We start from the raw sequence: 27,308 nt of genomic DNA, 5'->3' as shown, positions 1-27,308 counted from the left end.
ATAATACTGTGGAAAATGGTGATATACTAATAATATTAATAGTGAATGATTGTTTAGACCTAATAAATATGCATTTTATTAGTAAAAAAATTAAGTATTTAATAATTTTTGAAGATCAAATTCACTGTCAACGCTTCGATACCATTAAGGAAATGATTTCACATAATGTGGTAATAACTATTAAATCTAATTCTTCGGATGCTTTTACTTTGAGTTCTGCAAAATTTGACATCGATGAATCAACTTGTGATATACTTGATGAAGTAAGACTTGAACAGGTCAATGTGTGCATTAATGGATCGCTGAGTAGAAGAAATAAGGTATTTTCTGATAGATCGATCGTGAATTTGAAGAAATGTTCTATAAATACTGGAATAGGAGAGTTATATCCTTATATGCTGTTAATAAACAATTCTCGTAAATATGAAAACTTAAACAGCATTTCTGAAGCAGAAGTCAGAGGATCCGACGTTGTGATTTTAAAAATATTGTCCGATTATTTAAATTCAACACTAGAATTCTTTTTTATTTATAAAGATCAAGAAAATCCATTTGTGGATCAAGCTTTTTTGAGTTTACTTCTTAATGGCAGTTTAGACATTTGTGCTGGAGGATTATACAGAATTTACGGAGACATTGTGGACTATTCAGGTGTATATACAAGGCAGTCAGTGGTATGGGCGTACAGCGTTGAAAGAGAAATAAGATCTTGGCAGTCGTTCGTAACAAAAGTGGATGGACTTTATTTCTTTTTGATTTTCTACGTTATACACGTATTGATGTGGAAGATGATCTGTAAAATTGACAAAGAAATGTTTTCACTGAAGCAAACTTTGCTGTATAGTTGGGGTGCTTTAGTTGGAGCATCGTCTTTACACGACGCCAGAAGTATAAAACAGAAAATTGTAAATGGTATGTATTTAATACTGTGCCTGCATTTATCAGCATATATAAGTGTCCAGCTATATTCATACTTAACCATACAATCCCCACCGCGTCTTTATAGAACCATCGACGAACTCATGAATTCTGGTGTCAAACCATACTTGAAACCAACATCCAAGTATTTTATAAAAGATCAAAAATACGAAAGATTCGCTAATACTTCTGGTGATTGCGATAGCTTCATCCATTGTCAACAAGTTATTATAGAAAAGAAAGGAGCGACAGTTCTTATAGAAGGATACATGCCAGCCTATCAATTTAAAACCGCAGTTAACAACGAAGCAAGAGTTGTACAATTGAAGGAAGATATCATATTTGTTTACCACGAAATGATTCTTAGAAAGAATATTGTCTTCGGTCGTGTGCTGAAGAAAGTGTTTGTGCATCTGTTTGAAGCTGGTATTTGTCAGAAATCATACGAAGAGGCGGTTGGTATTTTACTGACGGCGAAAGGCAAATCTGCTGCAAAAAATGTAATGTCTAATAGTTACAGCTGTCAGTCTGGATGCAAGATAACGTTGACGCAGTCAGCTGGCGCGTTTTACATTTGGCTTTTTGGATGTATTTTGTCTTGTGTCGCTTTTATTGCAGAGATTGTTGTCGGTAAATATAAAACTGTTAAGTTAAATTAAACTAACGTATCTAAACTCCTTTGTCACGATACTCTGACCTATATTTTCTTGTACGTAAATATTCGATGAATTAATATCTATTACTCGAGTATAATGTCTAGCTATATATATTAAAGTTACCACGTGCGTCGCGTTTAATTTATTAATTAGATTAAAAGGATTGTAATGTGATAAATAATGACAAGTTTTGAATAATGTAGGCTTAGGCTAATTTAAAATATTACTTCCTTAATCTGAAAAAGTAAAGTAATATCAACATTATTATTTCTTCCTCCAAATCGTATCCTGATCAATCGCGATTTGTGTAACTCTTGTGTTTCCTTTTCTTTTTTATTGCATTGCCATTCATGAATCCGTCAGATTAGCTTTTTAGTTTTCAGTTTGTTTTTTTTTTGTATTACTTTAAATTAAGTTTCTCATTTTTTTAAAATAACATTTGGTTGTGTAATTCTTGCAGGCCGTTGCCTCCTTTATATTTTTTAATGTATTATGTTATTTGTGTATTTTGGTTTAACGCAACGAAGTGTGAATAAATAAATAATAAATAATCCGAATACAATATTACGTGTCCACCAGATTCAAAACCTTGATGTTTATTTATTATTGAAGACTAATAATTATAATTTTCCATTTTTGATAACATCAAATTGTTAAAGCTTCATAACTTAACTAATACTTTTGTTCAATGAAATAAAGAAATTACGAGGAAAATTGTTTCTTTGACAATTTGTTGAGAGCGAGATAGAACGTGGAACGTGAAATTGAAATTCAAAGTTTATTATCATAGACATAACAACAAATAATACAATTATTTCATTTTACCTTATTACTACTAAGATTATTTATTATGTAATGTAACAAAGTGTTAATAATAATAATAAATAAATAAATTATTACAGAGTTTTATATTTTTGTTATTGATGGCTTCGAATTTCTTCTAATCAACCATGGCAGGGACAAGGAAAATATGGCGCGTAACGGAAAAAATCTGACACATAACCGAAAAATGAGACGGTATTTTTTTCCAACGACGATAGTTTCACTTTCAATATATAAATGTTATTTGCAATAAAAAAATTGTTTTACTTTGTTTCGGTATTTATGGCTAGACTAGGTATATTAGGATAAATAGAAAATATATAGTCTTGGTTCTATAAAATAGATGCCGAGTTTGTTAATACTATTATTTTACTCCAAAAGATATATCTCTTATACTAACTTATCGTGTTTCCCTTTAGTTCTAAGTAATGTTGTAATCATCCAACACGTTTATGTTCGCCTGGAAACCAGTTCAGATCTTGACATAAGAAAAAGCATAATCCTTCTTTACCTATCTATTAAATAATCCTGAACTTCTTGTGTACTTTACAAATAAACGTGACATAAAATTTGTTAACTAAATTAGATTTATTTTGATATAAAATTGCGAAAGCGAGTAATCGCTGATTCCAACATTTTCGTTGAGTAGTAAATTGGTTTTAAATTACTACATATAAAATTGCTAAAAAATAACTTTGCTTAAATATAAATGAATTCGTTCAATGCTTATCCAGTTACATTATTTATAATATAACGTTTTCATTATAGATAATGTAACCTAGGGACACCTACAATCAGTACGATGATGTCCTGAATTGAGCTGTAAAACTGTTTCTAACTGCTGAGAATACTATTCCGAGAAATAAGTCTTTGGCACAGTGGTGCGACTGTTCGAAAGGTTTTTAGGTCAGAGTAGAAAAACGTGTGTAATTCATCAACGTAATCAAAAATACAGCTTAAATAAATGACAATTAATAAAGAACACGGCAATAAATCTAAAGACAACAGCCCTGTCTCTGCCAGGTAACCCGTGCTAGAAGTAAGCTAAGTGTAACACAAAGCGTAATAAGGAAAAATAACTCTTAATTAACTTCCTAATTGGTACGCTTTTAATATTATTTACCACGAATTGCGTTCTGTACTTTGCTTAATATTTCACTTGAGCACAATTAATAAAACAAGTGAAGTACTGAAGTATTTCCGAACCAATTCGACTTAGGGTCCTTCAAGAAAAGACATATTCTTGAAAGGCCGCCAGCTTTTGGCAATGTGAGTGTTCATGGGCGGTATCACTTAACATCGGGTGAGTCTCCTGCCCGTCTGCCACATAAAAATAAATTATAAAAAAGAGAAGAGATTACTATAGAAGAAGAGAATAAAATCAATTACGGAAACACTAATTAATTGATAGTGACGACAATAGAATTTTTGGGAACACGCATTTAACTGATAAGATATCTACTCGTATACGTATAAAAGGCAATCGATTAAAAGTTAATATTATTCTACCATAAAATCGTAATAATGAAGTTATTAATTCTGATAAGTGTTATAGCGTTTGCAGTTGCGGAAATTAGTGATTATCATGAAAAAATTGGTATTCCCTTGGCAATTCGGCTGAAGCAATTGGAGCTGGCGAGAGACTTCGATGGATCAAGGATTTTTGGAGGACATGAAGCTCCGTTGGGAGCTTATCCTCATATGGTACTGACATCTCATAGTAGATCCCTAGCATTCTTAAGAGCGGTTTTGGCTTAAGCATGCTACCCTGAGGTTGTGTTGAGTCTTGGAAATCATCACTAACTGAGACTGTCAGTTGTATAGCAAGGCCTAATCCAGTGAAACCACCGCAATCTTTTTCTAAAATGCTTTCTTAGAGAGCTTTCTTCCATTCTTCGTAAGAGAATTAGACCTCTCAATCCGATCCACCTAGAAGTTTTTATAGACCAGGAGGCGAGCAGGCACTTAAGCGTTTAGTGCGTACCTTGCTTATTCTGCAATGGATGATATTTTCCATAAATCTGCATTTTTCTTTCTCTTTAATTAATATAGTAAAATTTATTGGGTTAAGGTTGGGAAAAACTCTCTCCGCATTTTTTGTAGAAAATTAACAACATTTTTTTAAATAGTTTATTTACATTTAACCAAAGTATCTAGGTACTATTTTGTTTGATAACTTTTGGCATCTTATATGATATGATTCCATTGCTATAGAAATTTTGGGGCTTGTGATCAAAATCCCGCGATAATTAGTTTTGGCAGTCCTCTCGTGATGTTCACCTTCATCTGACACTGCCTAAAGAATGCTGAAGTAACCGAATCAGGTGGAAATCTGAAGGTCAGGACTATACCGCGGAGGCATTAACACCTCCCAGCCAAGCTCTTTTAATTTTTGCTGAGTGGCTAAAGATGTGTGAGGTCTAGCATTATCATGATGAAAGACCACCCCTTCTGTTGATTAATTCCGGCCGCTTTCTCTCAACTTCTTGCTTTAATCTTCTTCTGCTTCATCAGTTGTTCGCAGTACGGTTCAGAATTGATGGTCCTGCCTGGTGGTAACAACTCATAATGAATAAAGCCCTTCCAAATCCACCACACACACAACATCACCTCGTTCTACTCTCACAGACACTGGCACTAGGTCCATTAACATCTCAAATTTTCTTCGCAGTTTGCGTTACATTTATACCTTTTTGTAGTTAAGTTTTAAAATGTATCGAGTTAGAATCACTCATCTTGACACTACGAGAAAAAAAAAACACACATTTTCCTAATTTGAATTTGGAATTATCTTCTTTAAAATTAAAACTTTGAATGATACCAAAACCAGCCAGATACAAATAGTATAGCAAAAGAGATTTTATTACAAGTTCATACATAATATAATGAGAAAATACTTTTTCCCTAACCTAATATATATTTATATAATTTTTCCCTTAGAATAGAATAGAATTGCAGGGGTCTTCCACGATAAAACAGTTAAAATAAGTCAGGTTTGTTTAACAGCCTTCAGGTAGTGTTAAAAATTCCACGTATGCCTCATTTTTGTTCTGTTTTATAATGTCAACGTAATATTAGTGTTTGCTGTACCTTTTCTACTACTTAAACAATATGTAAATCGTTTAAGGTATATATATTGTATATGTTATATATTCCATGGACTTTAAATCATATTCATTTCCAACACAGAAATATACAGTAAATTTTCTTTTTCTTAAAAATAATAATTAAAAATTGATAACTAGAAAATTAAACCAAATTTAAAAAGTTTAGTCCCTGTGGCAGTGTACCTGGAATGCTGGTGCTTCCTCGCTGTATTTCGATACTTATTCGTTTAGCAAGGAAGCACCAGCTCTGGTGTCACCCGTACTATCTACCAGGTGCCAACTTAAATCTTTAATTAGTGTCTGCGTTAATGTATAATATATTAATCTACATCGTCATCTTATTTATTTAAGGCCGGACTTGTAATACCTACGGGCTATTACTACGACACAGTATGTGGGGCAGCCTTAATCAGTAGCACCCGGGTTTTGACCGCTGCACATTGCATGATCAGCGATGCTCGCAACATCACTGTGGTCCTTGGATCTCGAACGATATACTACGGAGGTGTACGTGTTAAAGCAACAGAGGCAGTTAATCATCCAGGATGGGACATGTCAAAAAGCGTGGCGAATGACATCGCGGTTATGTTCATACCTCCTGTTACGTTTACCGGTAAGTTTATGCGTTGTGTGCTGTAGTTCATAAATTCTACATTTATGTCAAAGCCGGTCAGCTATTATAGGAGAATTCCGAAATCCGACGCTGACATTATACATCCCGTTGTGTGGGGCGTGGCGGCACAAGCATATATTTATTTGTTCATTTCGTCATCATACAGCTAACATAAATAATATAAAACAAAAAAGTCATACTTAAGATAAAGCCAAAGATGAATTACATAATATACAAACAGGTTCAAACATTTACGGAAGGAAAAATTAAATTTAAATTTAAATATATTTGACTAAGTACCTAATTATAAGCGTCAGCTTAAACAACTGGTCCTAGTTAATCCGCGCTGCGCGATAAAACTGAGTTGTATCATATCATAGTTCGTGTTGATGTGTGGAATGTGAAACTAGGCACGTTTACAAGTCTGGTTATACGTAGACGTAGACGATTTTTAGTAGCGTTTCGATGTCCTCAATCCGTTGCTCTGATGTCATATCCTGAAGATTGCGGTAAAAACAATACTTCGAAGTCGTAATCGCTATCGAGAGTCTTCTTCTCGTTATTTTAGTGCCCCTCCATTACTGGAGGTTGGCCGTCAGTCTCTTGAATATTTTTAAGTACATTTTTAAATCACAGTATCAACCGTCTTATATCCGGTGAAATTATGAAACGATGTCCCCCGATCGCGTCTGTTTGTTTCTATCCCATAAACTCAAAAACCAAAATCCATTTAGACTTACCGTTTCAAGTACATATCCCTGAAAGAATAAAATTGTTGGTGTATGTAAGTTGACTACGCGTCTTCTGTTGAACGCCGGCAGAACCAATTATTTTAATTAAACTTATTGATGTGTTTCAGATATCATCCAGCCCATTAACCTTTACACGGGAAGTAGTGATCTATCTGGTGTCTGGGCTTCGATCTCTGGATTCGGAATAACAGGCTCCAGTAAGTTCATAAAAACCAGTACTTTTGTCTTGGTCTAGATGTCTGCACCTTTATCAGAAAGAAAGAAAATAGTTTATTGTACATAGTGAAAGGGATATTTATTTTAAAAAAAATTGCAGTAGCCCTACACTAGGATTCCGTGTGTCGGGGGCAGCTAGCCTCTTCGTTTTGATATGCTAACTGTTTTTGACAATGTTGCACGATAAGAATATTTTCTGTATCAGCATAGGATAGATTGACAAGATGTTGTTTGAGATTTTTAGTTGATGTATGTAACCTGAGTTTTGAATCGTTAGTGAAAATTTTACTTTTAAGAAATTTATCAAAGCTTAGCAGCTTATCTATTGCATTGCAGGTCAGTCATTATCTCCTGATCAGAGCCTTAAGCATATGCAAACGCAAGTCATATCTAACGAGGAGTGCCAAACAATTTTTACTACTCATGTATTGGAATCTAACATTTGTACGAGAAGTGGTGACAACAAAGATAATATCTGCAGTAGCGACTCTGGAGGCCCCCTGTCCCTTGGAAGCGGCCGTAATGGATTCTTGGTAAGATTTTTAAATATGCACCGAAAAGTATGCAATAACAATCTTTCTTGTTTGTATTTATTGGCATTGTATAAGAGAATTAAATGTAATATGTGTTAATTAGATTATTTAAAGGCTTCTTAGAAGTCTGAACGTAACGTACACGTTGAATTATGAAGCTGCTTCGGGTTCTTGAAGGTACATTTACACGTGGTATCTAGTCCGGCTGGAAGGAACAATGTTAAGCCAAGCCTGCTATTGTATTCCCTCTCTTCTCTGAGTCTTCAAATAGCGATACCGATTCTGACCTTTTTATATGCACCATTACATATACTTCGGTGAACAATAATTATTCGAAGATAAACATTAAGAACTAGAGGAAGAACGGCTTACATGTGTTGTCTTGGGCACCTATATCTTACCTACTCGCAGATACGGCTTCCAAACGTAGATATACTATTGTTTATCTATATATTTAAAAATAAAAACTTGACCAGTACCATGCCAGAAAGCAACGGATAGAAGCCTACTAAAAAAAGAATACAAAAGGCAAAATTATAAGACGCAAAACAAAAGTTATGATGCCCTTAAAGAAGAAGAGAAGAAGGCAAAAGTAGTAATAGCAGGGTATAGGAAGCACCAAGGGGAAGAAGGAGAAGAGCGCGCCCAAGAAAATGGTGGGTAAAAGAGAAGAAAGATTTAGAAGCGTTAACTGGAAGCGAATGGAGAAAGAAAAGCGGATTGAGATATTTGGAAAAAGCTGGGGAAGGTACGGACCCGAGAAGCGATTCCGATCATAATCTAAAGGAAGTTAGAATAACTAGTAATAAAGATAAAATAAGTGTATATAACAAATTTAAACTGTATATTTTTATATAAAATTGGAAATAAACGGCCTATATTTTTAATTTTAGGATGCCTCTGAGGCCTACCTCATTTAACATGAAGTGTGTGTGTCCATGGGCGGCTGTGTTAATTGTGATATGTCCTATATTTTGTTAGAGAGATATTTTAATTGAATTATTTTCAGATTGGAGTTGTATCTTTTGGGGCAAGCAATTGTGAGATTGGTCAGCCAGCAGCATACGCTAGAGTTTCGTTCTACGCTCCATGGATTAGATCACTCATGTAAAGTGTAACTTACAAATAAAATTTTGGTCATATGTGTTTTTTTACCTCATGTATTATATTATATAATCTGGAAAGACAGGCAAATACATAGTAAATAAGACTTTTTAATATTTATTAAGGCAAACAGCCTTTTGTGCCTGACATACACCGCGGACATTGTTGTGGTCTATAGACTATATCAGTTTCCTAACGTTGTTTTCCTTCACGGTACTAGCGAATACGAGATGCATATGCGTACCTATGATCTCAGGGATTAAAGTCGCACGCATGAACAACTCCTCAAACATAACAAACACAAAAAAATACTTAAGTATGACAATGCAGTGTGGTACTTATATCTTTGGAACAGGTCTGAAGTATATAGAATTCATTATAGACTACATTACATACTTTTAAGGATTTAAATACTCAAGGTTTTTTTTGTAATAGGAGGCAAACCCATGGAAACTCACATTGCCTGAAGGCTCGCAAGTACGTTGCCGGAATTTCAAGAATTGGTACTCTCTGGCTCTTTTAGGACCGTATAGTGCTTTTCGTGCACATAGCAACCAGCTGCCCACTAAAGTATTTCCGAACCGATTTGACTTAGGGCCTTCAAGAATCGAGCGTAACTATATGAAAAGGCCGGCAACGCACTAGCGAGCCCTATGCATTAGGTGAATCGCATTGCGCAAACGCATCGCGAGTGTCTATGGGCGGCGGTATCACTTAACATCAGGTGAGCCTGCTGCCCGTTTTATAAAAAAAATTAAAATACTTGTAAAGAATCATTATTAGAAATCGAAACTTGATTTCAATACGTCATTTCCGTTAGGTCGAATCGACGATACAATGCTAATAAATACAGGGAATAATTTTGACACCTTTTGTTTGTTTCAGCAGTGTTGGCCTAATGGCTTCAGCGTGCGACTCTCATCCCTGAGGTCGTAGGTTCGATCCCCGGGTGTGCACCAATGGATTTTCTTTCTATGTGCGCTTTTAACATTTGCTCGAACGGTGAAGGAAAACATCATGAGGAAACTGGCTTCACTTAGACCCAAAAAATCGACGGCGCCGTCAGGCACAGAAGGCTATCACCTACCTGCCTATTCGATTAACAAATGATCATGAAACAGATACAGAAATCTGAGGACCAGACCTAAAATGGTTATAGCGCCATTGATATTTTTTTCGTTTGTTTCTGACACAAGACACTTCCATTAAACGCAATGCGTATAATATATGATATTATAGTATATTGAACATTTACCTTTTAGGCAGATTTTCTATTATACATATGTGAAAGTTTAAGCTAAGAATTTTTAGATACGACTTTGCATTTTGTTTCTTCGCTACTCTGTCACAGCCAACGGATCTTCTAGTTATGAATATCGTGTAATAGAAAAATATCTATGAAATAAGATTTTGTTTCTTAGATATATTGGAAAAATGCATTCATTACTAATCAGTATAAAAGTTTCATTCTCTATCAGAAATTGATCATTCTTTGGACGAGACATTTTTAGGTCATAGATATAACGGTTTCGTCACAATGTATCAGCATATGTTAATATTCATTATATAATAATACCCATGATTCGAACGCCACAATGTCAAAAAGTCAGTCATTTAACCGTTAAAGCGCTATCAGGTAAATAAAAGTCATGATAAAATATTTGACTTGAAAACATTTCAACTAAACAAACATGTTCAGAATATTTTCCATAAAACTAAGCCTGTATTTTTTTAGTGAAATGTTTCAAATCCATCCGTGATCAAACAGTCTACTTGGTTGTTAGTTCTATCATAGTAATACAGAATAAAATTATTTACTTTTTGATATTCTATCATGGAGACGGTACCTTTATTTATGTACCTCTTACTTAAAAACTCACGAATAAATTCACAAAAACAGAGGAAGTAACCTCAATGTGCTTGTATCAAAATGTGTTGTGGCAATAGCTAAAACAGATTTAAATTATAAACCCACGATTTTAATAAACGATCATGGAAAAACGAAACCTAATAATGATTTGTTCAAAGCATTAGTAACAGAAGTACATATTAGTGGAGTACGTAATACAATGATTAACGAATACATTTGGTACAATAATACTGTGGAAAATGGTGATATAGTAATAATACTAGTAGGGCATTTGTCAGAAATCATACGAAGAGGTATGATGATGATGAGGTATTATTGTTGCGAAAGGCAAATCTGCTGCAAAAAATGTAATGTCTAATAGTTACAGCTGTCAGTCTGGATGCAAGATAACGTTGACGCAGTCAGCTGGCGCGTTTTACATTTGGCTTTTTGGATGTATTTTGTCTTGTGTCGCTTTTATTGTAGAGATTGTTGTCGGTAAAAATAAAACTGTTAAATAAAATTAGACTAACAAGTCTAAACTCCACTGTCACGATACTCTGAACTATCTTTTCTTTTTCTTAATTATACGATTAATCTTCTTAATAAAATAAAATAAATCTCCTATCACGATGTTTGTCCGCAATGGACTCCAAACTACTTAACCGATTTTAAATTAAATTTGCACACCGTGAGCAGTCTGGTCCAACTTCAGAGATAGGATAGCTTAGATCTTTAATTATAGTCGCAAATTTATTTTATTGCAAATTATTTCTATCTATAATTAATTGACAGTCACAATTATCTGTTAACTCCAAAAGATTCTAACAGATGTCGATACTTTTCGACTGGATTGAGTAAGTAATCAATAGATGGCACTGCTATGGTAAGCCGACAAACGTGTCATATAAGCTACAATTCAATATCATGATCACCACGTGTTATTGAGGCTAAAGTATAAATTAAATTTATTTTATAGTAAACGAAATACCGTAATCTTCAATGTGTTATTGCAACCACGTGTTATTTGGATCGAAGTGTAAATCAAATTCAAATTATAGTGACGATAATACAGTGATATTATTATTTCGTGTCACGGTATTAAGGCTAATTAAAACCACATTAAGGAGAAACAAAGTTCGCGGGGGCAGCTAGTATATAATATATCTATACTGTATATAATATATATATATATTCCTATTAGAGATATGCCAGCCCGTTGCCTTCCTTATATATTTTTTGGATTATGTTATTTGTGTTTTTTTAACGCAACGACTGTGAATAAATAATAATAAAACGATATTACGAGTCCACGAGATTCAAAACCTTGGAGTGTATTAGTTAAGAGTAAAGAGTAATATTTCATTCTTTATTCTTAATAATATCGCATTGTTCATGCTTCAAAATTTAACTAATACTTTAATCAATGAATAGCTGTTTCCTTTGACTATTTGTAGAGCGAGATAGAACGTGGAACGTGAAATTAAAACTCTAAGTTTGTTTGCAAGTATTCGGTTAATTAAAATTTTCACCTTTTGGACTTGTGTAGTTAATGCATTTCACTTCGAGCTAGAGCCTTTATTAATGTTGTGTTCAAGGAATAACGTTATGTAAAAAGAACTATCGTCTTTTGTGTTTGTTTAGACATTCAATTAGTGTATGCTTTAGCTGTAAGAACATAATTTCAACAATATTACATCGAGTACAAAAAATCACAACATTATTTACATGTAAAACATTAGACACATGTTGAACATAAGACGCCTGTTAGACGTAAAGTATTTACTGTGTTTCACCAATAAATACTCATATATCATGGTATTTATTGAACGTGTGACTAGCGTACTGATGAATATCAATATGTAATAAAATATTTCTAGATTTCTTGATTCCGTATTGACCATCCTTCAGAAAGTGATAAATACCTTTAATCTCGCGTCAGTATTAAAGTCCCTTACTGTTGATAAGTAATGCATAGTTTTTGCTAATTTTTTCTTGGGGTAATAGCTTTTCTCATCACTGTATCCTGCTTTGTTAAAATTGGTGTTACCATTGTTAGATGTAATCATCCATTTCGTCATGTAGTTTAATTTCGGCCATTAAATTTAAATAGGTATACCTTTCTCTTTGTACCAGTTTTTTGACAATTACTAAAATGCGCCACACACACCTTAATTTTTAGCTCTGTGACCATTTTAACGTATTGTCAGCACAAATCCGGATTATTACTAACGTAACAAATATTGAACGTGTGTCTGGTGTATTAATCCGTCTTTAAAAGCAGACATGTATGAACAAATACTGAACTGACGAATCACAGCAAATACTTTACGTGTAACAGGTGCCTGACACTATCTACAAACTACTTAATCAATTTTGATTTAGATATCTCGGTACGAACTCATGTTTCCGAGAAAAAAATATTTTCACACTGAAATAGGATTATATACTTAGTCTGGCCATAAATACTGTTAAAATTGAAAAATAAAAAAATATGTTTGAATTTGGAATCTGTCATGTTCATTGGGTTTTCTAATTTTGGCGCCAATACATTGTACAATATTTTGCGATATTAAAATTGAGTGTGGTGATAAATCGAAACGAATCGCTGTGATTTCATTATACAAAGCAGGTATCCAAATGCAATTTTTAACACTCTCCATACGCTTGGAATTAGTAAAATGTTTATGTACTGGGCTATTAATAGGTATAATGAGACCTCCTCTGTGTGACAAAAAAAAAAACTGGCCGTCCACGTAGTGTTCATACGAAAAAGGTGGTCAAAGCAGTAAGGGAAAGAATTCGAAATCGAAGAAATCCTTTTTATTTTTTTATGTAATAGCAGGCAAACGGGCAAGAGGCTCACCTGATGTGAAGCGATACCGCCGCCCATGGACACTCACATTTCCAGAAGGCTCGCAAGTGCGTTGCCGGCCTTTCAAGAATTGGTACGCTCTTTTCTTGAAGGACCCTAAGTCGAATTGGTTCGGAAATACTTCACTGGGCAGCTGGTTCCACATAGTGGTGGTGCGCGGCAAAAACTGCCTTAGAAAACGCTCAGTTGTGGAACGACGGACGTCGAGGTGATACGGATGGTATTTTGTATTTTGCCGTGACGTCCGATAATGAAACTCAGCTGCGGGTATTAGACCGAACAACTCTTCTGAACACTCCCCATGGTAAATGCGGTAGAAGATGCAGAGGGACCCAACATCTCTACGCAACGCCAAGGGATCAAGCCGCACGGAAAGTGATTGGTCGTCGACGATTCGAACCGCTCTTCGTTGAATACGGTCTAGTGGAAGGAGCTGGTACTGGGGAGCTCCCGCCCAGAGGTGAGAACAGTATTCCATGTGGGGCCGAATTTGCGCTTTATAGAGTTGCAAGCGGTGGCCCGGAGTGAAGTACCGTCTCGCCTTGCTGAGCACACCAAGCTTTTTGGAGGCTAATTCAGCCTTCCCTTCCAAATGACCGCGAAACTGGACGTTATTCGATATGTCAACGCCCAATATTCCGATGTTAGCTGAGGCTTTAAGGAGAGTGCCTTCAAAGAGGGGAGTAGCGACAAAGGGAGTTTTTTTAGCGGAAAACTCGCATACTTGTGTCTTCTTGGGGTTAAATTGGACTAGATTTAGTCTACCCCAGTCCGAGACTCCACGTAAAAGAGTTTCGACTTCAGACACAAGTTTGTTCCGGCACTCATCAACAACAGCCCGAGAAATACCTGCCCGGCCCGTGTAAAAAGTATCCCCAGTGCTGTCGTCCGCATATCAATGAAGGTTGCTAAGTTGCAACATATCATTAATATGCAGAATAAACAGGGTCGGGGATAGGACACAGCCTTGTGGGACACCAGCATTGACGGGCAGCAGCTCCGTTGATGACGACCTTAATGCTCCGATCAGCGAGAAAGCTGGAAATCCAGTTGCATAATTTCTCGGGGAGCCCATAGGCTGGAAGCTTCGAGAGCAGTGCTCTATGCCACACCCGATCGAAGGCTTTCGCTATGTCCAAACTTACCGCCAGCGCCTCCCCCTTGGACTCAATTGCCTCTGTCCACCTATGTGTAAGGTATACAAGGAGGGCACCAGCTGAGCGACCAAGACGAAAGCCGTACTGAGAATCGCTAATCAGCTGGCTGCCCTCTAGATACCTCAAGAGCTGGCCGTTAATAATGGCTGTCCGAAAGCAAAAGATTTTATCTCGGAAGATGAAGATAACACTAGAATTATGTCGCATATTTGAAAAAGATGACTTAGGACTTGTAGCCTAAAAGGGTCGTTAATTTCTTAGTAATCATTTAAAAAGAATGGGATGGTAAAACCGAATTAACTACTGAAGCGGTACGCAAAGGGAGGTCACAGAAAAAAAAATGTTATTGATGAGAATATTTTTATAATTGAGCAACATTTTAACTAACAATATGACCGTATTTATGCTCAAACCTCTAAGAAACCTTTCAAATTAGTCAACAGAGTGCAACGTGCAAAAAAAAGGAATAAAATAAAAAATAAATTACGGAAACACCAATTAATTGATAGTGTCGACAATCAGAATTTTTGTCAACACGCATTCAACTGATAAGATATCTACTCGTATACGTATAAAAGGTAATCGATTAAAAGTTAATATTATTCTACCATAAAAATCGTAATAATGAAGTTATTAATTCTGATAAGTGTTATAGCGTGTGCAGTTGCGGAAATCAGTAATTATCATGAAAAAATTGGTATTCCCTTGGCAATTCGGCTGAAACAATTGGAGCTGGCGAGAGACTTCGATGGATCAAGGATTTTTGGAGGACATGAAGCACCCTTGGGAGCTTATCCTCATATGGTACTAATATCTTATAGTAGAACCTAGCATTCTTAAGAGCAGTTTTGGTTTAAGCGTGCTACTCTGTGGTTGTGTTGAGTCATGGAGTCATCATAACTAACTGTGACTGTCTGTATAACAAGGCCTAACCCACTCAAACCACCGTCTTCTTCTAAATTTGCATTTTAAGAGAGCCTTCTTCCTTTCTTCCTTAGGGACTTCTTAATCCGATCCAGCTAGAAGGTTTTTAGGGGCCAGGCGGCGGCAGGCACTTAAGCGCTTAGTGCGTAGAACACACAGCCTCCTTATTCTGCAATAAATGATATTTTCCATAAATCTCAATTCTTTCTCATGAAATAATATAATGTATGTTTAAAACTTATTACAAACTATAAAGAATTACAGAGGTTCCTTCCACTATAAAACAGTTAGGTTTATTCATCTTTCAGGTCCTGTTAAAATTGCACGTATGCCTCAATTTTGTTCTGTTTTATAATGTCAACGTTTTATTAGTGTTTGCAGTACCTTTTCTACTACTTAAACAGTATTAAGTAGTAATATAACAGTAAATTATTTAAGGTTATATTTTATATGTTATATACTTAATGGACTTTAATTTATATTCATTTTCAACACACAAATACACTATTTACAATTTTCTTAAAATTTCTTAATAATAATATTTAAAAATTGATAACTAGAAATTTAAACCAAATTTAAAAGTTTAGTGCCTGTGGCAGTGTACTGTGTAATACGGTGTGATGCTGGCGCTTCCATGCTGTATGACGATACTTATTCGTTGAGTACCGGTACTATCTATCAGACGCCAGCTTAAATCTTTAATTAGTGTTTGTGTAAATCTTTAATTGCAAAATTTATAATATACTGGCTGCCCCCGCGAACTTCGTTTCTCCTTAAAGTGGCTTTAGTTAGCCTTAATACCGTGACACGAAAGAATAATTTCACTGTATTATCGTCACTATAGTTTGAATTTGATTTACACTTCGGTCTAAGTAACACGTGGTTATGCTAACACCAAAAAATTAAAAAAAAGTAGAAATAATTGAATTTCACGGTATTTCGTTTACTACAAAATAAATTTAATTTATACTTTAGCCTCAATAATACGTGGTAATCATGACATTGAATTGTAGCTTATATGACACGTTTGTCGGCTTACCATAGCAGTGCCATCTATTGATTACTTACTCAATCCAGTCGAAAAGTATCGACATCTGTTAGAATCTTTTGGAGTTAACAGATAATTGTGACTGACAATTAATTATAGACAAATAATTTGCAATAAAATAAAATTGTGACTATAATTAAAGATCTAAGCTATCCTATCTCTTAAGTTGGACCAGACTGCTCACGGTGTACCAATTTAATTTAAAATCGGTTAAGTAGTTTAGGAGTCCATCGCGGACAAACATCGTGACAGGAGATTTATATATATTAAGACTAGCTGACCCGGCAAACGAAGTTTTGCCATGTATATTATTTCCAGGAAACATTTTTTTAGTTCAATAAAAATAACCTATCTACTATTATAAAAAATAGGGGTGATAATTAAGGGTTGTATGTATTTATGTATGCTGAATCATAAAAAATAAAAAAATAAATTTTGGGTGGACACCCCTTATCACTTAGGGGTATGAAATATAGATAGTAGCCGATTCTCAGACTTACTGAATATGCATAAAAAAATTCATAAGCATCGGTCGAGCTGTTTCGGAGGAGTATGAGAACAAACATTGTGACACGAGAATTTTATATATATATATATATATATATATATATATATATATATATATAGTCATATACATTACTATCTACATCGTCATCTAATTTATTTAAGGCCGGACTTGTAATACCTCTGGGGTTTAGCTTCGACTCAGTATGTGGGGCTGCCTTGATCAGTAGCACCCGGGTCTTGACCGCTGCACATTGCATGGTCAGCGATGCTCGCAACATCACTGTGGTCCTCGGATCTCGAACGATATACTACGGAGGTGTACGTGTTAAAGCAACAGAGGCAGTTAATCATCCAGAGTGGAACATAACAAAGGGCCTCGCGAATGACATCGCGGTTATGTTCATGCCTCCTGTTACGTTTACCGGTAAGTTTATGCGTGGTATGCTTATGTACTTCATAAAATATTTATTGAGGTGAAACTGCTTTATCGGCATTGTAAAAAAATGACCGTCACTGTTTTCCGTTACACGTCACATTTTTCCGTTACGCGCCTTATTTTTCTTGTTCCTACCACGGTTAATTTGAAGCCATTAATGGTAATAATTTTAGTAGTAATAAGGCAATTTGAAATATATGTATTATTTGTATTCATGTCTGTGATAAAAATAGCTTTTTGTTAAAGTTTATTTTATTTAACCAATTTATGTAAAGTTGCATATAGTAGATCATTTTTCGAAAAATAAGGCTAGATGAAGAAGTTTCACTTCTTACGTGTGTACACTAGTACACGCACACATTTTTTTCGACATTTATGTCAAAGCCGGTCAGTTATTATAGGAGAATTCAGCAGAAGATCCAACTCTTGACATTATACAGCCCGTTGTGGGTCGTGCCGCTAGTATATTTATTTATTCATTTCGTCATCCTACAGTGAACATAAATAATATACAACAAAAAACAATTAAACTTAAGATAAAGCCGAAGATGGAGTACGTAATATAAAAAAAGGTTCAAACATTTACGAGTGGAAAAAAATTGTAAAAATTATTACATATATTTAACTAAGTATCTAATTCGGCTGTGCTGTAAGATAGTCTGTCGGTCGTATTTCATAATGCAGAAGATTTAACGTTTTGAACAAATCTTTTAAGCATACTTTGGGTCAGCTTTTTTTTTCTTTTTATAAAGGACTCCTTGACCCCCTACGTCCAAGCCTATTGGGCACGCAGTCAGGCAGATATGTGACCGAGTAGCTTATCAGCAGAGGAGTGTCGAAGTATCTTCTTTAATTATCCAAGCTTCACAGCCATAGCAAGAACGATTGGCCATATATTACAAAGGAGAACTCGAACTCGCAGTTAAATTGTCAAGTGACGACACTTTCTTCTTCGTTTTATTGAAAGATCCTCGGGCTATTCAGAGTCACATTAGTTTAAAATCTAAATTAATTTGATAAAGTGAACAGCGACTATTACTTGGCCATGAATTCTAACCGTGTTCAATAAGAAATAAGTTACTAATAATTATTTTTATATATACAAGTGTCACGCACCTGACAAGACTGATATTGTTAATGCAAACAGTGATTTTCAAATGTAATATTATTTAAATTGTACTATGCTGTAATTTAATAGTAATCTTGACGATTAATATACAGTATTTAGAATTTTCTTAATCAACATAGTAATAATAAATAATGTGTGCGTGTACTAGTGTACACATGTAAGAAGTGAAACTTCTTTATGACCTTATTTTTCGAAAAGTGATCTACTCTATGCAACTTTACAGAAATTGGTTAAATAAAGTTAAATTGGATAACGTTTAACAACAGGCTTTTATTATCATAGACATTAAAAAAATACAATATAAAACTGAGGTTAACTTTAAGTAACTTTAAATCACACCCATTAAAAGTATTAGAAAAAAATATGTATTAACTCACTTTTTTTAGAAATTCACTGGAATTACAATTAAAATAAACCCATTGATTTGGCTGATTACTTTAATACACCTATATATCATTTATAACTTTACTATAGAGTTTTAGAAATAAATAAGGGTACAATAGAAAAACGTCATGTCTAGTGGTGGAAGTAAGTCATGACATGCTATCTCTACTCCGCTGGAGAAATTACTCTTCGAATCAACCGTGGTAGGCACCAGAAAAAAATGACGCGTAACTGTAAAATGTGACGCATAACCGAAAACTGTGACGATATTTTTTTTCGCTAAAGAAATTTAACTTCAAAAAATAATTCAAACATATTATAATAATATAATTAATTTCATATTACTTTTATTGATAATACACTCTTTACAGTTTTATTTTAACATACAAACATACAACTACATAAAACTTTACTTAAAATGATTTAATTTTAATTATAATGATTCCTAACACGTAACTTATAATATTCTTAACGTTATTTATTTATTTACAACGAATTTCATCCAAAAATATTTTATAAAATTACCAGAAAATCTTTTGCTGTCCATTAATATTTTTTCAGTACATTTTTAAATCACAGTTTCAACCATCTTATATCCGGTGAAATTATGAAACGATGTCCCCCGATCGCGACTGTTTGTTTCTATCCCATAAACTCAAAAACCAAAATCCATTTAATTGAAACAGACTTTAGAACCGTTTCAAGTACATATCTCCGAAAGAATAAAATTGTTGGTGTATGTAAGTTGACTACGCGTCTCCAACGACCTGTTAAACACGGGCAGAACCAATTATTTTAATAAAACTGATTGATGTGTTTCAGATATCATCCAGCCTATTAACCTTTACACGGGACGTAGTGATCTATCTGGTGTCTGGGCTTCGATCTCTGGATTCGGAATAACAGGCATCAGTAAGTTCATAAAAACCAGTACTTTTGTCTTGGTCTAGGTGTCTGCATCTATTTCCTTTATCAGAAAGAAAGAAAATAATTTATTGTACATAGTGATAAGGGATATTTATTTTAAAAGAAATTGTTTTGAAATTGAATTCGTTTTGATATGCTAACTGTTCTTTACAAAAATGTTGCACGATAAGAATATTTTCTGTATCAGCATAGGACATATTGACATGATGTTGTTTGAGATTTTTAGTTGATGTATGTAACGTGAGTTTTTAATCGTTAGTGAAAATTTTACTTTTAAGAAATTTATCAAAGCTTAGCAGCTTATCTATTGCATTGCAGGTCAGTCATTATCTCCTGATCAGAGCCTTAAGCATATGCAAACGCAAGTCATATCTAACGAGGAGTGCCAAACAATTTTTACTACTCATGTATTGGAATCTAACATTTGTACGAGAAGTGGTGACAACAAAGATAATATTTGCAGTAGCGACTCTGGAGGCCCCCTGTCCCTTGGAAGCGGCCGTAATGGATTCTTGGTAAGATTTTTAAATATGCACTGAAAAGTATGTAATAACAATCTTTCTTGTTTGTATTTATTGGCATTGTATAAGAGAATTAAATGTAATATGTGTTAATTAGATAATTTAAAGGCTTCTTAGAAGTCTGATGGAAACGTATACGTTGAATTATGAAGCTCCTGTGGGTTCTTGAAGTTACATTTACACGTGGCATTTAGTCCGGCTGGAAGTACCAATGTTAAGCCAAGCCTGCTATTGTTTTCCCTCTCTTCTCTGAGTCTTCCAATAGCGATAGCGATCCCGATTCTGACCTTTTTATGTGCACCATTACATATGAAGTATATGTGAACAATAATTATTCGAAGATAAACATTAAGAACTAGAGGAAGAACGGCGTACATGATCAATTTCCTTTTTTACCTAAAGATGTCTTGGGCGACTGTATCTTACCTACTCGCAGATACGGCTTCCAAAGAAGTAGAAGACCGCGCCCAAGAAAATGGTGGGTAAAAGCGAAGAGAAGGTAGAAGCGTTAGCAGGAAGCGAATGGAGAAAGAAAAGCGGATAGAGATATTTGGAAAAAGCTGAAGGAGGAAGGAATTCCAATCATAATAAAGTTTGAATAACTACTAATATGGATAACATAAGTGTATATAACAATTGGAAATAAACGGCCTATATTTTTAATTTTAGGATACCTCTGAGGCCTACCTTGTTTAACATGAAGTGCGTGTGTCCATGGGCGGCTGTGTTAATTGTGATATGTCTTATATTTTGTTAGAGAGATATTTTAATTGAATTATTTTCAGATTGGTGTTGTATCTTTTGGGGCAGGCAATTGTGAGCTTGGTCAGCCATCAGCATTCGCTAGGGTTTCGTTCTACGCTCCATGGATTAGATCACTCATGTAAAGTGTAACCTACAAATAAAGTTTTGGTCATATGTATTTTTTTACTCATGTATTATATATAATCTGGAAAGGCAGTCAAATATATAGTAAATAAGACTTTTTAATAGTTATAAACGCGAATTTATTATATTATTTTCATAACTCAAATTATTATATAGTAGATTTCGATAACAATCAGGCAATCAGCCTTCTGTCAAGATATACACCGCCGATATTGTTGTGGTCTGTATCAGTTTCCTAGAGCTGTTTTCCTTGACCATACGAGCGAATGCACATGCGTACCTACGATCTCAGGGATTAGAGTCGCACGCATGAACAACTCCTCAAACATAACAAACACAAATAAATACTTAAGTATGACATTGCAGTGTCTTTGGAACAGGTCTGAAGTATATAGAATTTATTATGGAGTATATTACATACTTTTAAACATTTAAGTACTCAAGGTTTCAAAACTTAAAAAGAATCACTTGAGAATTTCGTCAGAATCACTTGAGTTAAAGGGCCTATACACTCGCGATTCTGATATATTTTAAATATTTATTCTGTTGAAACTTTACGCCCACAGTGTTACCGGTGAACCCAAATTAAAGCGTTTTGTACATTTTTGGTTCTATTTTGTTTAAAGGACAGAAATTATTATCACACTTTTTTATTTATTTATTGTATTTATTTGTTTTACTGTGCAATGTATCCTTCTTTTTTTGTGATATGAGGCAAACCCATGGAAACTCACATTGCCAGAAGGCTCGCAAGTACGTTGCCGGAATTTCAGTTGGCAGCTGCTTCCACATAGTGGTGGTGCGCGGCAAATCCTGCTTTGGAACTCCTTACCTCTTGTTATCAGACACGCTCAGTTTAGGCAGTTATTACTCTACTTGAGCATTTCTCTTCTTACTTGTAATTAGCTAAGACTGAGATTAGCTTTTACATTTTAAATAATAATAATCAATGTCATGTGACTTTTCAGAATCCCTATTTAATACTTGTAATACAGGGTCACTTTTTGGAAGAGTATTTTTTTTCTCAGTGGGGTCCGAATTAAACAAGTTATTATTTTCTATGCACCCAATAAACAACCATAAATAGCATTTCTATAGCAAGGTCTTTCAACAATCTAGTAGATAGTATAAAAAATTTGTTCGAATCTTAATAAGAAATAAGTCAAAGTCAGAGAGTCAAAGAGTCAAAGAGTTAAGAAAAAACTCAATTTTCTTATGAAAACGCAAAATAAATTATAACTCTGCAGGGGTTTAAACTCGACCCCTGTTGAACAACTTTTTGCAGCTGATGACCCCATCTGCGTTTGATCCACGACTGTTTGCCCACCTGTATATTAACCATGCCAGAGTTTTAAAATAGTCCCTCACCTCCAAAGCCCAATCCCCTCAAATAGAACCGCCAGCCCGTCTAACTGGCGCTACACCTATCGCTACCTTTTTAGGTCTGGGTCCTTAAAAGGTTGTAGCACCATTTATTTTTTTGAATTTGATGAGAAATTAGATAATAACACTCAGTATGCCATATCTCGATACCACTATTTCTAATTACTGCCCTAACTTTGTAATGTCCGAGTCGTTCCTGTGTCAACTGCCTATTTAAGGAATAGTTTTTATACTTAACAAGCTCTCTTAGTTCCCGCTTGGCGGCTTCCAGTTATTCATTTCGACATACTTTTTAATAAAGTTTGAGTATATCTCAAACAAAATTATTAAATACATTTTAAATGAACATTGTATATTTTTTCTAAAGAAGATATTGTGTGGACCTGGGTATCTGGAAGCTATATCCAGGATGCGATATCCTTCCCTCCCTCGGTAAAATACTATGCGCTGGTTCTGTATCATGTAATAAAAATGCGTTTCTTTGACTGACACCTATTTAGCGCAAACAGATATCATTATAACTAGCCTGGCCCTAAAATCTGTTTCAAATGAAAATGCAATAAAATTTAATTGCAGTGATCGCCTCTTACTGTGGGTATGGGGCCGTCGGTCATACTCCAGACACTTCAAAAGCTTGGTATCAGCCGTATATTGGTATATCATACTATCAACATATACAACAACACTTCACACACACAATAGGGTGGCCGAGTGTATCAAGACTTCAGAGATATAGAAGACTATCATAAAAATTATGGTCACTTTTAGAGAACATTGTTTGGTCTTTGGAGCAAGCAGTGGCTAATGTTCCCTTGGAAACAGTACGTCAATCCATAGATTCATGGCCAAACATATTAAAGGCCTGTATAGAAGCCAAAGGTGGCCATTTTAATTGGAAATTTTTTTTTGCTGAGTCTTTTATAAATATGTAGGTATAAATTTAAATTTTATTACATTAATTCATTTAAAAAAATTAATTTTCATTTGTAACAGAACTTATGGCTGGTCTAGGTATAAGATGCAGACAAATTGAAACGAAACATTTATTATTACATCAAAGTGAGGGAAAAAATAAATAAAGCAAAAAGTTAGTACTCTTACGAGCCAAGGATGCACATTTTGCTCGGTCTTATATCTTAGTTTTATAAACGTGGCGATTTCTTCAATCGAAGAAGTTACGCCCCGAGAATAAAGCCAGACGTAGGCATCCTCTTCAGCAGTTATATTGCATTCATTCGTTTCATAGCAATTAATATCTCATTATTTCGGTTATAGTCTTTTGAATTATTATTTATTAGGGGTAGATACCCCTATAATCCAGTAACCGTACAAATAAGTATACATTAATTCGTTTATGTATTTAATAAACTCCTATTTTAATTTACTCTCCATTGAAACCTCGGTCTTCTCCCGATTGTTATATTGCCACCTCTTAAGGTACCATTACATCATCATTCATAAAATGACCAATAACGTTCTTTGCAACCTGAGCTCGACCTAAATATATGTCTGCCCCATGCCCCACACTGCGCGGGCGATGCCTTGACTTTGCCCTTATAAACGGGACATCTGAATCATCAATGTAATGGCTGTCCTGTGCTTTAACTTTTTGATTATTATTTATATCTTCCTTCTCATATCTTGGTTGGTTAAAATGGTATTTTCTAGATAATAACGGTTTCTTATAAGGGATAAACATGAATATTGGGCGTACTGTTTGCCCAGGTTTCTCTGTGTCAATGTCGATTGGAACTGCGCATTGTATAACATCAGTTGTGTCTGGAAATAATGTTAGTAAATTTGAATGAAAATTTTATTTTTTTGTCGCTGTAAAATTCCCTAACTGTAAAAACAGCTATGCGTCGTAATATTTTGTTGGCAATCCGTTGATCTTTAATACCGTGATTCAATTGGGGAATTGGGACCTGGGGTTAACTTGCAACTGGTTAACTGATCACGACTTAGGTTATTTATCTTTTTTTTTACTTAGGGAAATTTGCCCATACCTTCCGCGGCACGAATGCTGTGTTCGGGAGGGTGATATGGGACTAGTTATTGAGCATACCCAGTAAAACCCCAAGGTGCCACCAACGAATGCCCTAGGCAGGGTGCCAACAGCAGAGTCTTATCCACTTCCCGACACGTGATACGACGTGAGACGTGACACACCAATTGTTAGTATTTGACATAGCAAGTATCAAAGACAGGACCCTTCGCTTTTGTAGTAAAGCCTTGGGGAGTTCAAAATGGATGGATCAGCATCCCTTGTTTTGAAACCCTGCTTCCCCGTTTGGGCACTTTTTAGGTTAGGTAGGCGAGTATTTGTTGAGGTTATCTTATTAATCCTAACCTAACCTTACTCGATATTTGTCTTCAATAATGTGGTTCCCTTTTCATAAATTTATTTAAATAAAAATGTACACTAAAGAGGTACGGAATAGGTACAATCATATAACAAGGTCTTAATATTTATGTACCCAGCCTCTATCACACACTAATCGAAATAGCACGCTTTAATTCAGCTCAGCAGTTTCACAAGATTCGATTAGTACACGATGATTTCGTGTATGAAAGCCTCAATCATTAAAAACGATTCCTATAAAAATGTACTTCAATATCACTTACAAAGAAACATCAATTTCATGTAAAAAATAGAAATGAAAATTCCTCGTCCGTACATTCGTAAACTGAAATGTGAACAGACGAAATCGAAAGCCTTATCGCGAACTCATTTCCTTTCATAGCCTAAATGTAATTTTCCGTGAGGTAGGCATTTCTTGAATTTTCTATATATAATTTATTTCCTTACAAATTTTAGTTCCGAATTTGTTTTTAAGATAAAAAACTTAATATTAAAAAACCAGAATACCAGCTAGTAAAATGGGATTCAACCCTGATTTAATATCAAAACACAAGAAGTTCAGGATTATTTAATAGATATTTTTTTATAGAACTAAAGAAGAAAACAATCTCTCTTAAGTCTAGATCTGAATTTCTTTCTTCGCGAAACATAAACGGGTTGGCTGATTACAATATGACTCAGAACTGAAGGGAAACACGATAAGTTAGTATAAAAGTTATATCTTTCGGAGTAAAATAATGGATGTCAACAAACTATGCATCTATTTCATAGAACTTGTATGGGCCTGTATAATAATAAATAATCTTTATTTCTTCTCTCACATATACAAACAAGTTTATTAAGATTAAACTACTATGTAATTTCTATTTTTCCTATTATATATCATTCTATTTTAGTATGCTGAGATTTAGACTAGAACGTGTGCTAAATTACTTGCCAAAAATTAATTTCCAATCGAGAAATCTACATCAAAATTGATTAAGTAGTTTTAGAGAAATATCAACGCATTTTTGGAGTTTGGAGTAAATACAAATAAAATAATATATGTTTATTTAGGAATATAAGATACAGTTATCATTTATTCCATGTACAATTTGAATCATTAGACATCCCTACTTGTCGAGGCCGAGAGAAAATGCCGGCGTAAATAACTCTCCGTACTCTTTTAAAATAACAAATAATCATACAAAAATGGCTTGTGATGATTTTGTAGTCGATTTAATATTGATGAAGTTACGTTTGTACATCTACACTAATTTTATTTCTAAACGAAGACAAGAGATTATCATTTTCAATACCGTTTTCCCTAGAACTCAACATCAATAAAGGTTCTAACTCGAAGTGAAATACATTAACAACACAAGTTCAAAAGGTAAAAGTTTTAATTAACCGAATACTTGCGAACAAACTTTCGGTTTTAATTTCACGTTCCACGTTCTATCTCGCTCTACAAATAGTCAAAGGAAACAACATTCAGCATTTCTTTATTTTTAACTAATACTTTTATTCAATGAATTAGTAAAGTTATGAAGCATGAGCAATTCGATGTTATTAAAAATGGAAAAGTATGAAATATAGTCTTAACTCTTAAATAATAAACTACAATGATTTGAATCTCATGGACACGTAATATCGTTTTCTGATTATATTGATATCGTAAACTTTACATTTTCAGATTATGTGTCATTTTATTTATCACATTACAATCCTTTTTAATCTAATAAAGACATTAAACGCGACATACGTGGTAACTTTAATATATAGCTACACATTATATTCCAGTAAGACAGTAATAGATATTAATTCATCGAATATTTCTGTACCAGAAAATATAGGTCAGAGTATCGTGAGTCGTGACAAAGGAGTTTAGACATGTTAGTTTAATTTAATTTAACAGTTTTATATTTCGGTGGTCGGTACCACAATCTCTATAATAAAAGCGACACAAGATAAAATACATCCAAAAAGCCAAATGTAAAACGCGCCAGCTGACTGCGTCAACGTTATTTTGCATCCAGACTGACAGCTGTAACTATTAGACATTACATTTTTTGCAGCAGATTTGCCTTTCGCCGCCAGTAAAATACCAACCGCCTCTTTGTATGATTTCTGACAAATACCTGCTTCGAACAGATGATGCAACAACACTTTCTTCAGCGCACGGCCGATGACAATATTCTTTCTAATAATCATTTCG

General features: G+C 34.5%; 3 protein-coding genes and 1 long non-coding RNA gene across 4 annotated transcripts; 3 read left to right on the top strand and 1 right to left on the bottom strand.

The window, feature by feature from the left end:
* The first annotated feature begins 258 nt into the window (after nucleotides 1-258).
* LOC123713300 lies at nucleotides 259-1,577 on the top strand. The gene is made up of 2 exons (XM_045666903.1): nucleotides 259-263; nucleotides 335-1,577. The coding sequence occupies exons 1-2, from the start codon at nucleotides 259-261 to the stop codon at nucleotides 1,575-1,577; spliced, it is 1,248 nt and encodes a 415-aa protein (XP_045522859.1).
* Nucleotides 1,578-3,920: 2,343 nt separating this feature from the next.
* LOC123713299 (collagenase-like) lies at nucleotides 3,921-8,728 on the top strand. Its single transcript, XM_045666901.1, has 5 exons — nucleotides 3,921-4,100; nucleotides 5,855-6,116; nucleotides 6,976-7,065; nucleotides 7,421-7,617; nucleotides 8,627-8,728. The coding sequence occupies exons 1-5, from the start codon at nucleotides 3,921-3,923 to the stop codon at nucleotides 8,726-8,728; spliced, it is 831 nt and encodes a 276-aa protein (XP_045522857.1).
* Nucleotides 8,729-15,218: 6,490 nt separating this feature from the next.
* LOC123713097 (collagenase-like) lies at nucleotides 15,219-21,396 on the top strand. The gene is made up of 5 exons (XM_045666597.1): nucleotides 15,219-15,406; nucleotides 17,244-17,505; nucleotides 19,853-19,942; nucleotides 20,276-20,472; nucleotides 21,264-21,396. Exons 1-5 carry the CDS (start codon nucleotides 15,227-15,229, stop codon nucleotides 21,363-21,365), a joined length of 831 nt encoding a protein of 276 aa, XP_045522553.1. The 5' UTR covers nucleotides 15,219-15,226; the 3' UTR covers nucleotides 21,366-21,396.
* Nucleotides 21,397-24,096: 2,700 nt separating this feature from the next.
* Nucleotides 24,097-25,484, bottom strand: LOC123713270. The gene is made up of 2 exons (XR_006754168.1): nucleotides 25,375-25,484; nucleotides 24,097-24,528 (listed from the first exon to the last, which is right to left on the bottom strand). It is a non-coding gene; the product is annotated as an uncharacterized LOC123713270 (long non-coding RNA).
* Nucleotides 25,485-27,308: the final 1,824 nt, after the last annotated feature.

Source organism: Pieris brassicae, chromosome 8 (assembly GCF_905147105.1).
Source record: "Pieris brassicae chromosome 8, ilPieBrab1.1, whole genome shotgun sequence".
NCBI lineage: Eukaryota > Metazoa > Arthropoda > Insecta > Lepidoptera > Pieridae > Pieris > Pieris brassicae.
Note: the sequence above shows the minus strand (reverse complement) of the source record. Positions and strands in the feature narration are given on the sequence as shown.

Coding starts and splice junctions, on each gene's coding strand:
- LOC123713299 (XM_045666901.1), top strand. CDS start 3,921: ATGAAGTTATTAATTCTGATAAGTGTTATAGCGTTTGCAGTTGCGGAA. Junction 6,117..6,975: donor ACCTCCTGTTACGTTTACCG/GTAAGTTTATGC, acceptor GATGTGTTTCAG/ATATCATCCAGCCCATTAAC. Junction 7,618..8,626: donor GCGGCCGTAATGGATTCTTG/GTAAGATTTTTA, acceptor AATTATTTTCAG/ATTGGAGTTGTATCTTTTGG.
- LOC123713097 (XM_045666597.1), top strand. CDS start 15,227: ATGAAGTTATTAATTCTGATAAGTGTTATAGCGTGTGCAGTTGCGGAA. Junction 15,407..17,243: donor TGGGAGCTTATCCTCATATG/GTACTAATATCT, acceptor AATTTATTTAAG/GCCGGACTTGTAATACCTCT. Junction 17,506..19,852: donor GCCTCCTGTTACGTTTACCG/GTAAGTTTATGC, acceptor GATGTGTTTCAG/ATATCATCCAGCCTATTAAC.